The sequence below is a fragment of the Chiloscyllium plagiosum genome, chromosome 7 (assembly GCF_004010195.1).
Source record: "Chiloscyllium plagiosum isolate BGI_BamShark_2017 chromosome 7, ASM401019v2, whole genome shotgun sequence".
In the NCBI taxonomy this organism is placed as follows: Eukaryota; Metazoa; Chordata; class Chondrichthyes; order Orectolobiformes; family Hemiscylliidae; genus Chiloscyllium; species Chiloscyllium plagiosum.
In genome coordinates, this window is record NC_057716.1 from 58,125,065 (window position 1) to 58,138,175 (window position 13,111).

Below are 13,111 nucleotides of genomic sequence, written 5' to 3' on the forward strand. Positions count from 1 at the left end.
AAAATAGTCCCAGCCTACTCAGTCACTCTCTATAGCTCAGATCCTCCAACTCTGGTAACATCCTTGTCAATCTTTTCTGAACCCTTCCAAGCTTCACAACATCCTTCCTGAGCAGAGAGACCAGAATTGCACGCAGTATTCCAAAAGTGGCCTGACCAATGTCCTGTACAGTCACAATATGTCTCAACATTCCTGATGAAGGGCTTTTGCCTGAAACGTTGATTTTACTGCTCCTCGGATGCTGCCTGAAGTGCTCTGCTCTTCCAGCACCACTAATCCAGAATCTATACTCAATGCACTGACCAATAAAGGCAGTGTACCTTCGCTATCCTACCTACCTGTGACTCCACTTAAGGAATTATGAACTTGCACTCCAAGGTCTCTTTGTTCAGCAACATTCCCCAGGACCTAAACATTAAATGTTTAAGTCCTGCCTCTGATTTGCCTTTCCGAAATACAGCACCTCACATTTATCTAAAATTAAACTCCATCTGCCACTCCTCAGCCCATCTGATCATGCACATTCCAAAAGTCATGTTTCAATATGATGTTTCAATTCACACTTTCAGCAACTTCTGATGGGAAACATAAAATGCAAGGCCCAAGTCTAACTGGCATTGTCAAATGTCCTGCTGCAGTAAAAAAATCATCCAATGTACAACAGCAATTTTGAAATAATAGAGCAAACATTGCACTTTTGCAAGTGATCTGTATATAAGAGAAAGCTACAATAAAGTAAATCGATTATTTTAAATTTAACAATCCAGAGTAGCAGATTAAGTGATGTCATTATGCTTAACAAACTATTAATATCAAATCACATGCTTCAGTCATTTTAATACTTGTAGCACAATTGTGTTAAGAGGTTAGCCCTCAATGACAAAAATGTAGTGTAATTACATGAATCACTTTAGAGATCCTACACTCAGCGCTATGTGAAGAATCATATTTATTTCAGACTTCCAAAAAATTACAGCAATTAATTACAAAAACAGGATGAATAGGCAGTGCACCAAAGTCTATTATTCACATTGTACAGATCTCCTTACTTTTTCTTTATCCATGGTTCTACGGCACATTTCCTTTTCTCTTTCCTTCCTCTCTTGTTCCAATTCTCTTTCTCTCTTCTGCACAGCAATAGCTGCTTCCAGTCTAGCCATTTCCTCTTGATGTGCACGCATTTCCTGAACCTAGTGAAATGTACTGTTCTTTTAATTAAGTAAAATCAAAATCATTGGAGAGCATAATATGCACTCTGTGGAACAAGTAAAGAAACACATTAATCTCAATTTTTAAAAATACATAAATTAAATGCAGGTAATTACAGGTATATATCCAGTTCATGGTTGATTTGATAAATTGTAATTCATCATGTTTCAATATCAGTTGTAGGTTTGGTGATTTCCAGATGAGACTTCATTCATAGGTTTCTTGATAACTCAGTTGGTAAATGTTCTGAGTAATGGTATACTGAACACAAAAGGTCAAGAGTATTCTAGGTTTCAATTATTAGTCTATGCTCTTGGTTGAACTCCCTGAGCAGGCATGGGGGAAACATTATAATATGTTCCTAAAACAAACAAACATGTTTCTAATTTATGAGATAATCAGTTGTCTGTACAAAAATACAGAAAGGGGGCCTCCAGCAAATCTATCTGTGCAGGCAAAATAAAGGTTATCCAGTTCAAAATTTGCTTTTAACTTTTGATTCATAATCTTATAGATTCTTCAAATGCATTTGCAAGTCCTTTTTAAATATGATGAGAATTTCCTGCTTCTACCATCCCAGCTGGCAATAAGTTCCAAATCCCAGACTTCAAATGTGAAAGAATTTCTCCTTAACTTGCTTCTAATCATTTTGTCAGTTACTGATATAAGTTATTATACTATCAATAAACAGCAAGGAACTCATCTGTCAGGAACCAACTTAATATCTAAATGTTCCAAAGGGCCATACGCATAGCTGCCCTGGAGAGCCAGATTGTAAGGAACACTACAATGGCTTAAGGTAGTCTGTTAATTTGACACCATGGCAAATTGAGTTAAAGATGAAAGGTTCTAACCTTTTTAAGGCTGAAGTATGATTATTTCAAAATCTGGGAGGCAGATAATGTGGTGACAGATGTGAACAAACCTAAAGCATCTTAATTTCTCCAGCATGCCCTGCTTTTCTTCAGATTTTCAGCATCCACAGTTCTTTGTTTTTATTCAATTAATTTAATGCTGGTCAGCAAAATCACCCCAATTAGTTGCAGAGAGAGAAAAAAAACTAAGTTCAACACAATAAAACTAAAAAATGGAATGTCAATATGCACAGGAATTAATGCATGCTATAATCCATAATGAATTGAGAAGCTGATGATATCATGGGAGGCAGTTGAAAAGTTTAAGCAAAAGAGCTGACTGACTTTTAGTAGTTTCCTAAAAGGAACGAGCAATGAAGAGAGGGTCAGCTATAATCTTTCGTAGGCAACAGACAAAAGATTACATTTATTCAACAACTGAAAGCTTACTGAAGAATACAGCAGAAATCTAGTTTTGTTTTGAAAAATACAGCACCTATCTCCAAGTAAAATCAAATTGTCGGTCTACCAATATGAATATGAAAGCCTCAGAAAGGAGTGAAATGAGCATATTAAAAGAATTGTCACAGATTAAAAATGCTGCCAGAAAATAGAAATTGAAGGACACAGATGAAAGGTTGATAGACCAATTAAGTTAGGGTTCTGTACCTTGAACTGTAGAAAACACCAATTAAAAAGGACAAGCTCACAATACTGCAGGGTATGTTCACTACAAAACACATGAAGGCACGAGCAGACAGTTGAAGATCCTGATGACCAAAACAGCTAGACATCAGTTAAGCCAAGAGAAAGCCAGCAGGATTTGTTCTTATTCCGATGAAGGGTTTATGCGTGAAACACCCACTCTCCTGCTCCTCAGATGCTTCTTTACCTGCAGTGCTTTTCTAGCACCATACATTGACATGCGGAACCACCCAAATCAGACGGACAAAGAGAAGAATGTTAATCGCACAGTCTATATTACAAAAACAGACAGACAGTCCTGATGTCCTAGGATTGAGCAGATGTGAAGAACTACAGATTGTCTCAACGAATCATGAGGCAAAGAAGGTAGCTAAGGGTTGAAGATAGTACACTCAGTGAAAAGCACCCTGTAATCACAGGGCGATACAAAGAAGAATTGATACAAATGTACCCAGAATGTTTCAATTAAACAGTGGGACATTTTGAAGACTTGGAGTATCACATTTCTTTTAAACCAGCAATGAAGTCATTGATTCATTCATCCACATAACATACGAATAAAACTAAAAGGAAAGCTTGGAGGGGAATTCTAACTGGTGAAAAGAATGCACAAATTGGTTGATCTGCAATACTGGGCAGAACTTTATTGGGCCTGAATGATGGCAAGAAATCTGGAAGAACTGTGTGAGAAGTCCTGTGAGACATTTCTCAACTTTGGGAATAACTAGTTGCATTTTCCAATTAAGTCCTGGGAATTGAATGAGATTCTCACTTGGCAGCAATAAGATGCATTTTATAGATATTATTGCTGGTTGTTAGCTTCATTAAAAGCACACCTCACCTCAGTTTTAATGCTGATTTCTAATCTATCAGCTGCTGCACGGAAAGTTGATGTTGAAGATGCTTGACAAGGAAGTTGGAGTGGGTGCATGGTGATTCTAGCTTGTTGCTTGATCCACCAGCCCTCCATCTTGGGCACACGGCATCAGGGCACATCCCTTGAGCACTGATGACATGCACCCTTTGTCAACAGTCCTTGGCACTGGGCATGTGTCAACCTCTCTACATCATCATGGCACATCTTTGATCCACTTACAATAAGCTTGAGCACTTTAAAGCTGCACTTTGGATGCACCAGCAACTCGTTGAAATGTTGCTAAAAGGTAACTTTATATACTGGGACTAGGATCGAACCTGACAGATTGGACCACGCTGCATCTCAGGGCTGTTCACTTACTCTCTTAGCATCGCTCACTTTGAGCCTAGGTGCAACACACAGCATTTCTGCCTATCCTTGCCTTAATATTTTGCACATTTCCCCTTCAGGTAGAAATGAAAAGAAAGGAATAGTTTAGTCTTTCCTTGCTATTTAGCACATACACAAAGCTAGGAAGCTTGTCATGGGTGCCAGCAGTCCTCAGTAAAGTCAAGGACAGTACTTTTCATTCAGGAGGTCCCAGCACAGTAAATTAAGGGTAGCTGATGGGACAGTCAGGGTGATGATCCTTTCCTCTTGGGGGCAGGAGCCAAATGTTGGATAGCCTACCATCTTTCTTGACTCTTTCTGCTTTGTTATTGGCCATTTTCTCCTGGATTGAGAAAAAGGGAGGTATATAAGAAGATGCAAGTGGCTGGCACAGCTATTAATGCTGATGTAAATTAGGGGAGGGGAAGTGGTGAGCTGTCCTAAATGACTAAGTAGTGTGGAGACCATGCTGGGTTGGCAGTGGTGATCTGCATTGAATGACATAACATGTTGGATGCAATAGTAAGTGGTAGAATGCAAGGCCTTGGTGGGGACTGGGTACAGTGACAGATGGAATGAGTGTAAGTTAGCAGAGAGAAGATGGTGGAGCACTTAACCTATACAGCAAACAAAGTCATTGACATTCTTTTCATATTGTTGGCCATTCCTCTGGATGGATGAGACTGCATATACATGGGAGGCTACCACAGACGGGGCTCCTCTGCTGAGGAAGAGGACATACCTCTTCTGCACCAAAACATCCAGGTTCTTGTTCACAAAGCAAGGTACCAACTTCCTGAAATTTTTCATGTCCAGGACAAATATCACAAATGATGCAAGACTGACAGCCTTTGTCCAGGTACTCAATGCCCTTTTAGAGATGGCATTGGCCCCAAAGTTGCCAGTCCACTCCAGGAGATCATGAGCGTGATGAGTTCTTGAGTATGGTGAACATAAGATTAGGCTAATGTTGGACGAAAGAGTGTCCCTGCAGGGCAGGTGGGTAGTTAATGAGACAAGTTTAGGATGATATGGTGAGAAAACCTGCCAGGGCCTCGCATAAAGAAATTTTCTGTGAAACCCTGGTTATTGACACTTGACAAAGAACCATAATACTCAGCACAGAATGTATGCATTGTTTGCATATGCTGGGCAGAAAACCCAGTTAAGGCAAAGGAGTTAGAATTTGACAGGTGCTTTGTTAAATATTTGTTGTGGTTTTGATTTGAGTATTCTTACACTATTCAATTTGTCAATGATGTTCTATTCAAATAATTGTTTTTGTTTCGATCATTTTAAGCATTTGATAGGGTGCGAAGGCTTGTTAAAAAATTGTAGCTGTCAACTTCATATCAAATAGGTTGGCATAACCATGTCTAAAACAATACACAATCTCAACATAATTTTTTTGTTACTATTGGAAGCCAAGAATACAATAAAAAATTCACAATTTTTGTAATAGTGTAGGCAAAAGTAGAGTAAGATATGGTTTAAGTCTTACATACTGTGCCTGATTTAAACAAGCAGTTGTTACATCAAATATAACAAAATTAAACTGTATTTGATACATATACTATAAGAGTTAATGTAATACGAGTTGATTTTCCAAGGAGTTGCAGACAGGATCTGAACATTAATTCAAGGGACATTGAGAATGTTACTTGGGATGACGGGGATAACTCAACCAGGATGTACTAACATATTTCCATCCTTATTTTAAAAGTCTCACATTATGTTTTTGTTTCTATTTTTATTTCTATTGAATAAACATTGAATTTATAGTTTCCAAGGAATCGTAGTGTTGACAGCCCCAGTGAATCATGCAGCATCTGCTATTGGCCAATTTTATACTGTGCACCCCTGTGCCCACAGATGAGGTAGATACAGCCTGCTCACTTATGACTTGCTTGTAGCTGAAATGCCCACTGCAGTTATCCTCATTATGCAGGTGCCAGAGGACATCCCTCCAACAGTTGCTGGACCCATTTCACTGAATGGGCACCTTTGTCATAGGTCTCCACAGGCACAGTCTGAGGGGCCAAGAAAACCTATTGAGAGAGTGCCCCATCATGAATCGTTTCCTTAGCTTCCTCATCATTATTGACCTCCCCTGCCTTTAGATAGTGTTTTTGATGGCTGGAGTTGAACCAGCTAGGTACAACTGGTATTTACTTCATGATTCCTCCCTTCAGCACCACTGACCAATCCACATTAGTGCTCTACATGGATTAATTCAAGTCATGTAGCATTTATATTCTCTCAGAATGCCATCATGTCTGGCTATGAGTTTTTTGGCTCTCTCAAGCAGCCTGCAGACTCAAAGCTATGAGCCATAGTTGCACAAACATAGAACATAGAACATTTCAGTGCAGTACAGGTCCTTCAGCCCTCGATGTTGCGCCGATCTGTCATACCAATCTGAAGCCCACCTAACCTACACTATTCCATGTACATCCATATGCTTGCCCAATGACAACTTAAATGTACTTAAAGTTGGTGAATCTACCACTGTTGCAGGCAAAGCATTCCATACCCTTACTACTCTGAGTAAAGAAACTACCTCTGACATCTGTCCTATATCTATCACCCCTCAATTTAAAGCTATGCCCCCTCGTGCTCACTGTCACCATACTTGGAAAAAGACTCTCCCTGTCCACCCTATCTAACCCTCTGATTATCTTATATGTCTCTATTAAGTCACCTCTCAACTTTCTTCTCTCTAATGAAAACAGCCTCAAGTCCCTCAGCCTTTCCTCATAAGACCTTCCCTCCATACCAGGCAACATCCTGGTAAATCTCCTCTGCACCCTTTCCAAAGCTTCCAAATCCTTCTTATAATGCGGTGACCAGTACTGTACACAATACTCCAAGTCCGGCCGCACTAGAGTTTTGTTCAGCTGTAGCATAACCTCATGGTTCCGGAACTCTGTCCCGCTATTAATAAAAGCTAAAACACTGTATGCCTTCTTAACAACCCTGTCAACCTGGGTGGCAACTTTCAAGGATCTGTGTACCTGGACACCTAGATCTCTCTGCTCATCTACACTACCAAGAAGCTTACCATTAGCCCAGTACTTTGCATTCCGGTTACTCCGACCAAAGTGAATCACCTCACACTTGTCCGCATTAAACTTCATTTGCACCTCTCAGCCCAGTCTGCAGCTTATCTATGTCTCTCTGTAACCTACAACATCCTTCGTCACTATCCGCAGCTCCACCGACCTTAGTGTCGTCTGCAAATTTACCAACCCACCCTTCTACGCCTTCATCCAGGTAGTTTATAAAAATGATGAACAGCAGTGGATCCAACACCGACCATTGTGGTACACCACTGGTAACTGGACTCCAGGATAAACATTTCCCATCAACCACCACCCTCTGTCTTCTTTCAGAAAGCCAATTACTGATCCAAACTGCTATATCTCCCACAATCCCATTCTTCCGCATTTTGTACAATAGCCTACTGTGGGGAACCTTATTGAACGCCTTGCTGAAATCCATATACACCACATCAACTGGTTTACTCTCATCTACCTGTTTGGTTACCTTCTCAAAGAACTCAATAAGGTTGTAAGGAGTAAAGACTCAGTTTTAGTCAGTATTGAAACCATGAAATATCTAGATTTATGCCTTGTCAGAAAGTCATCTCAACACTGAAGATTAAAATCTGCAAATATTCACACACCAAACATTGTCACATCAGCCACTGTGCACAGAAATGATAAATGGGGAGGGCAAATTTTAGGAGCATAAGGAGATTATCAAGTTATTTTAATTATTTGTGGCAAATAAAGATAGAGGAATATTTGAATTTGGTCTGATGTTTGTATAAATCGATGTTTCTTCTCACCTTGCAGTTTAATTCAGCACAGATTTCCTGCTGTTTCCGTCTGTCATTTGCCAGCAATACGTCAGTCTCATGAGCAATACAAGCTTCAGCAAATATCATCACTGTCTTCATAAGCAAGTCTTTCTTGTCACGGGTCCAACTCTGAATCAGAACTCTCCGGTGCTCTTTCTTAAATTGAAATCCATCCCATAATCTCCAGTGATCAATCTGCAAGTCAGACTTTGTTACTTTCTCAATAAAAATCCATCTTTTAGGCCATTTCTTTATCTATTGGTGTTCTGATATGTTTCATAAATCTTAAAAGATTCATATTTATTTACAGATATTAAATTCAATTGGTCAGCATTTTGCACCTCGACTTAAAAGGATGGAGCTTGTAATGATTTTTTTCCCAAAACTAAGGTACACAAGACACGTGTAAAGCACTCTTCATATTGTATAATAAAATTCATTCATCTTAGTTTCCGAAGTGTGGTGTGAAAACTGTTGGTGCAATACCACATTAATCATGTTAATTCATAGAAAGTTAGGGACTTTTCAGGATATTGACACAGGTTCACTAGATTAGAATGCCCAAACTCATTGGAGCTGATTTTCACCCATCCTATAGATTTTCAACCTGATCTACAATGTGTCATGAAGTGTAGCAAATAGTGTAGCAAAGTAAGTAAAAGCTTCAGTCATTGAATCAGAAGTGGGTAGGGACAATGAATGTGCTTCATAAGATTTCCCAGTGTGCAAGACAAAACGTTTAACCCACATTCTGGAATCAAATTGCTTTTTAAGTGAGCCCATGTTTTTTGTCTTCACAACTTTGTTTATATCTTCACTATGGAGAGACTTGATCACTTAGGATTATATTCTTTAAAAGAATAAGGGGGAATCTCAGAAACATCATAGTCAGAGAGTCACAGAGATGTACAGCATGGAAACAGACCCTTCAGTCCAACCCGTCCATGCTGACCAGATATCCCAACCCAATCTAGTCCCACCTGCCAGCACCTAGCCTATATCCCTCCAAACCCTTCCTAATCAAATACCCATCTTTTAAATATTGAAACTGTACCAGCCTCCACCACTTCCTCTGGTAGCTCATTCCAGACACGTACCACCCTCTGTGTGAAAAAGTTCCCCTCTCACGATAAACCTATGCCCTCTAATTCTGGACTCCCCGACCCCAGGGAAAAGACTTTCCCTATTTTTCCTATCCATGCCACTCCTAATTTTGTAAACCTCTATAAGGTCACTCCTCAATCTCCGACGCTCCAGGGAAAACAGCCCCAGCCTGTTCAGCCCCTCTCCCTATAGCTCAAATCCTCCAACCCTGGCAACATCCTTGTAAATCTTTTCTGAACCCTTTCAAGTTTCACAACATCTTTCCGATAGGAAGGAGACCAGAATTGCATGCAATACTCCAACAATGGCCAAACCAATGTCCTGTACAGCCGCAACATGACCTCCCAACTCCTGTACTAAATACTCTGACCAATAAAAGAAAACATACCAAACGCCTTCTTCACTATCCTATCTACCTGCGACTCCACGTTCAAGGAGCTATGAACCTGCACTCCCAGGTCTCTTTGTTCAGCAGCACTCCCTAGGACCTTATCATGCAGTGTATAAGTCCTGCTAAGATTTGCTTTCCCAAAATGCAGCACCTCACATTTATCTGAATTAAACTCCATCTGCCACTTCTCAGCCCATTGGTCCATCTGGTCAAGATCCTGCCATAATCTGAGGTAACCCTCTTTGCTGTGTGTTGCCTCTCAGGTGCCAGGGTTTGTGATGTCTCTGATCGTGTTTCGGGATCGTTGAGGGGCTTGGGGAGAAGCCCAAGTTGTGGTCCACAAATGCAGTAATGACAGAGGTAGGAAGAGAGATGGGGATTTAAGGCAGACATTTAGGGAGCTAGGGTGTAAGCATACAGCTGGAGCAAAAAAAGAGCTGTTGTCTTTGGTTGATTGCCCATGCTTTGTGCTGGGAAGGTAGCAGACACACACACACAGACAGAGAGAGACACACAAACAGAGAGACACAGAGAAAGAGAGAAGGACACACACACACACACACAGACGTTGAACATGTGGCGATAGGGATGGTGCAGGAGGGAGGGTTTTGGATTCCTGGATAATTGGTGTTCTTCCTTGGGTGGGTGGGACCTCTACATGCAGGACGGTCTTCACCTGAACCAGAGGGGTACCAATATTCTGGGGGAGAAATTTGTGAATGCTCTTCAGGTGAGTTTAAACTAATTCAGCAGGAGGATGGGAACAGAAATGGTAGTTCAAGTATACGCGAGGTTGAGACTAGTGAACACAGAACTAAGATTTCAAGATTGCAAGAACGCACTAGCAAGCAAGAAGTTCGTTTGAAGTGTGTCTACTTCAACACCAGGAGCATCTGGAATAAGGGAGGTGAACTTGCAGCTTGGTTTGGTACCTGGGATTTCGACATTGTGGCCATTTCAGAGACATGGGTAGACCAGGGACAGGAATGGTTATTGCAGGTTCCAGGATTTAGATGTTGCAGTAAGAACACAGAAAATGGTAAAAGAGGGGGTGGTGTGGCACTGTCAGTCAAGGACAGTATTATGGTTGCAGAAAGGATGTTTGAGGAGTCATCTTCTGAGGTAGTATGGGCTGAGATTAGAAACAAAAAGGAGTTGGGAGTTTTCTATAGGCCTCCAAATAGTACCAGAGAATTGGAGGATAGGATAGCAAAGATGATCCTCGATAGGAGCAAGAGTGACAGGGTGGTCGTTATGGGGGAATTTTAACTTTCCAAATATTGGCTGGGAGTACTATACTTCAAGTAGTTTAGGTGGGTCAGTTTTTGCCCAATGTGTGCAGGAGGGTTTCCTGACACAGTATGTAGAGAGGCCATCAAGGGGCGAGGCCACATTAGATTTGGTACTGAGTAATGAACCCGGCCAGATGTTCGATTTGGAGGTAAGTGAGGGCTTTGGTGATAGTGACCACAATTCGGTTACGTTTACTTTAGTGATGGAAAGGGATAGGTATATACCGCAGGGCAAAGGTTTAGCTGGGGAAAAGGCAATTATGATGCGATTAGGCAAGATTTAGGATGCATAGGATGGGGAAGGAAGCTGCAGGGGTTGAGCTTATTCAAGGACTATCGACTATGGATCCTTGATAAGTATATACCGGCCAGGCAGGGAGGAAGTTGTTGAGCGCAGGAGCCACGGTTTACTAAGGAAATTGAATCACTTGTCAGGAGGAAGAAGGCAGCTTATGTTAGGATGAGATGTGAAGACTCAGTTAGGGTGCTTGAGAGTTACATGTTAGCCAGGAAAGACCTAAAGAGAGAACTAAGAAGAGTCAGGAGGACACATGAGAAGTCATTTGGTGGATAGGATCAAGGAAAACCCTAAGGCTTTCTATAGGTATATCAAGAATAAAAGAATGACCTAGAGTAAGATTTGGGCTGAAAATGTGTTGCTGGAAAAGCGCAGCAGGTCAGGCAGCATCCAGGGAACAGGAGAATCAACGTTTCGGGCATAAGCCCTTCTTCAGAAGGGCTGAAGATTCCTGAAGAAGGGCTTATGCCCGAAACGTCGATTCTCCTGTTCCCTGGATGCTGCCTGACCTGCTGCGCTTTTCCAGCAACACATTTTCAGCTCTGATCTCCAGCATCTGCAGACCTCACTTTCTCCTTAGAGTAAGATTTGGGCCAATCAATCATAGTAGTGGGAAGTTGTGCGTGGAATCAGAGGAGATGGGGAAAATGCTAAATGAATACTTTTCGTCAGTATTCACACTAGAAAAAGACAATGTGGTGAGGAGAATACTGAGATACAGGCTACTAGACCATATGGGATTGAGGTGCATAAGGAGGAGGTGTTAGTAATTCTGGAAAGTGTAAAAATAGATAAGTCTCCTGGGCCGAATGAGATTTATCCTAGGATTCTCTGGGAAGCCAGGGAGGAGATTGCTGAGCCTTTGGCTTTGATCTTTATACACTCATCGAGTCATAGAGATGTATAGCATGGAAACAGACCCTTCGGTCCAACTCGTCCATGCCGACCAGATATCCCAACCCAATCTAGTCCCACCTGCCAGCACCTGGCCCATATCCTTCCAAACCCTTCCTATTCATATACACATGTTGTCATTGTCAACATGAATAGATCCAGAAGACTGGAGAAGAGCAAATGTTGTTCCCTTGTTCAAGAAGGGGAGTAGAGACAACCCTGGAAATGATAGACCTGTGAGCCTCACTTCATTTGTTGGTAAAGTGTTGGAAAGGTTTATAAGAGATAGGATTTATCATCTAGAAAGGGATAAGTTGATTAGGGATAGTCAACTCGGTTTTGTGAAGGGTAGGTCATGCCTCACAAACTTTATTGAGTTCTTTGAGATGGTGACCAAACAGGTAAATGAGGGTAATGCAGTTGATGTGTACATGGATTTCAGTAAGGCGTTTGATAAGGTTCCTCATGGTAGGCTATTGCACAAATTACGGAGGCATGGGATTGAGGGTGATTTAGCAGCTCGGATCAGAAATTGTCTAGCTGAGAAAAGACAGAGGCTGGTGATATTCATCCTGGAGTTCAGTTACTAGTGGGGTATCGCAAGGATCTGTTTTGGGTCCACTGTTGTTTGTCATTTTTATAAATGACCTGGTTGAGGGCATAGAAGGATGGGTTAGTAAATTTGCAGATGACACTAAAGTCGGTAGAGTTGTAGATAGTGACAAAGAATGTTGTAGGTTACAGAGAGACATAGATAAGTTGCTGAGCTGAGCTGAGAGGTGGCAAATGGAGTTTAATGCGGAAACATGTGAGATGATTAACTTTGGAAGAAGTAACAGGAATGCAGAGTACTGGGCTAATGGTAAGATTCTTGGTCGTGTAGGTGAGCAGAGAGATCTCAGTGTCCAGGTGCATAGATCTTTGAAAGCTGCCACCCAGGTTGAGAGGGTTGTTAAGAAGGCATACAGTGTGTTAGCTTTTATTGGTAGAGGGACTGAGTTTCGAAAACATCAGATCATGCTGCGGCCCTAGTGCGGCCACATTTGGAGTTTTGTGTACAGTTCTGGCCACCTCATTATAGGAAGGATGTGGAAGCTTTAGAAAGGGTTCAGAGGAGATTTACTAGGATGTTGCCTGGTATGCAGGGAAGGTCTTAAGAGGAAAGGCTGAGAGACTGAAAGCTATTTTCATTAGAGAAAAGAAGGTTGAGAGGTGACTTAATTAAGACATAACGTTAGAGAGTTAGATAGGTTGGA

At 41.3% G+C, this 13,111-nt stretch overlaps 1 protein-coding gene across 7 annotated transcripts in view; it reads right to left on the reverse strand.

Moving 5' to 3' along the window:
- The window catches only part of LOC122551617 (coiled-coil domain-containing protein 148-like), a 99,195-nt gene that overhangs the window by 12,971 nt on the left and 73,113 nt on the right, over positions 1-13,111 (reverse strand). For all 7 annotated transcript variants that reach the window (XM_043693809.1, XM_043693807.1, XM_043693811.1 and 4 more), the window contains 2 exons: positions 7,865-8,071; positions 1,050-1,190 (listed from right to left, as the gene is read on the reverse strand). In XM_043693809.1, the coding sequence (XP_043549744.1) occupies positions 1,050-1,190; positions 7,865-8,071 (348 nt within the window). The remainder of the gene's footprint in view (positions 1-1,049; positions 1,191-7,864; positions 8,072-13,111) is intronic.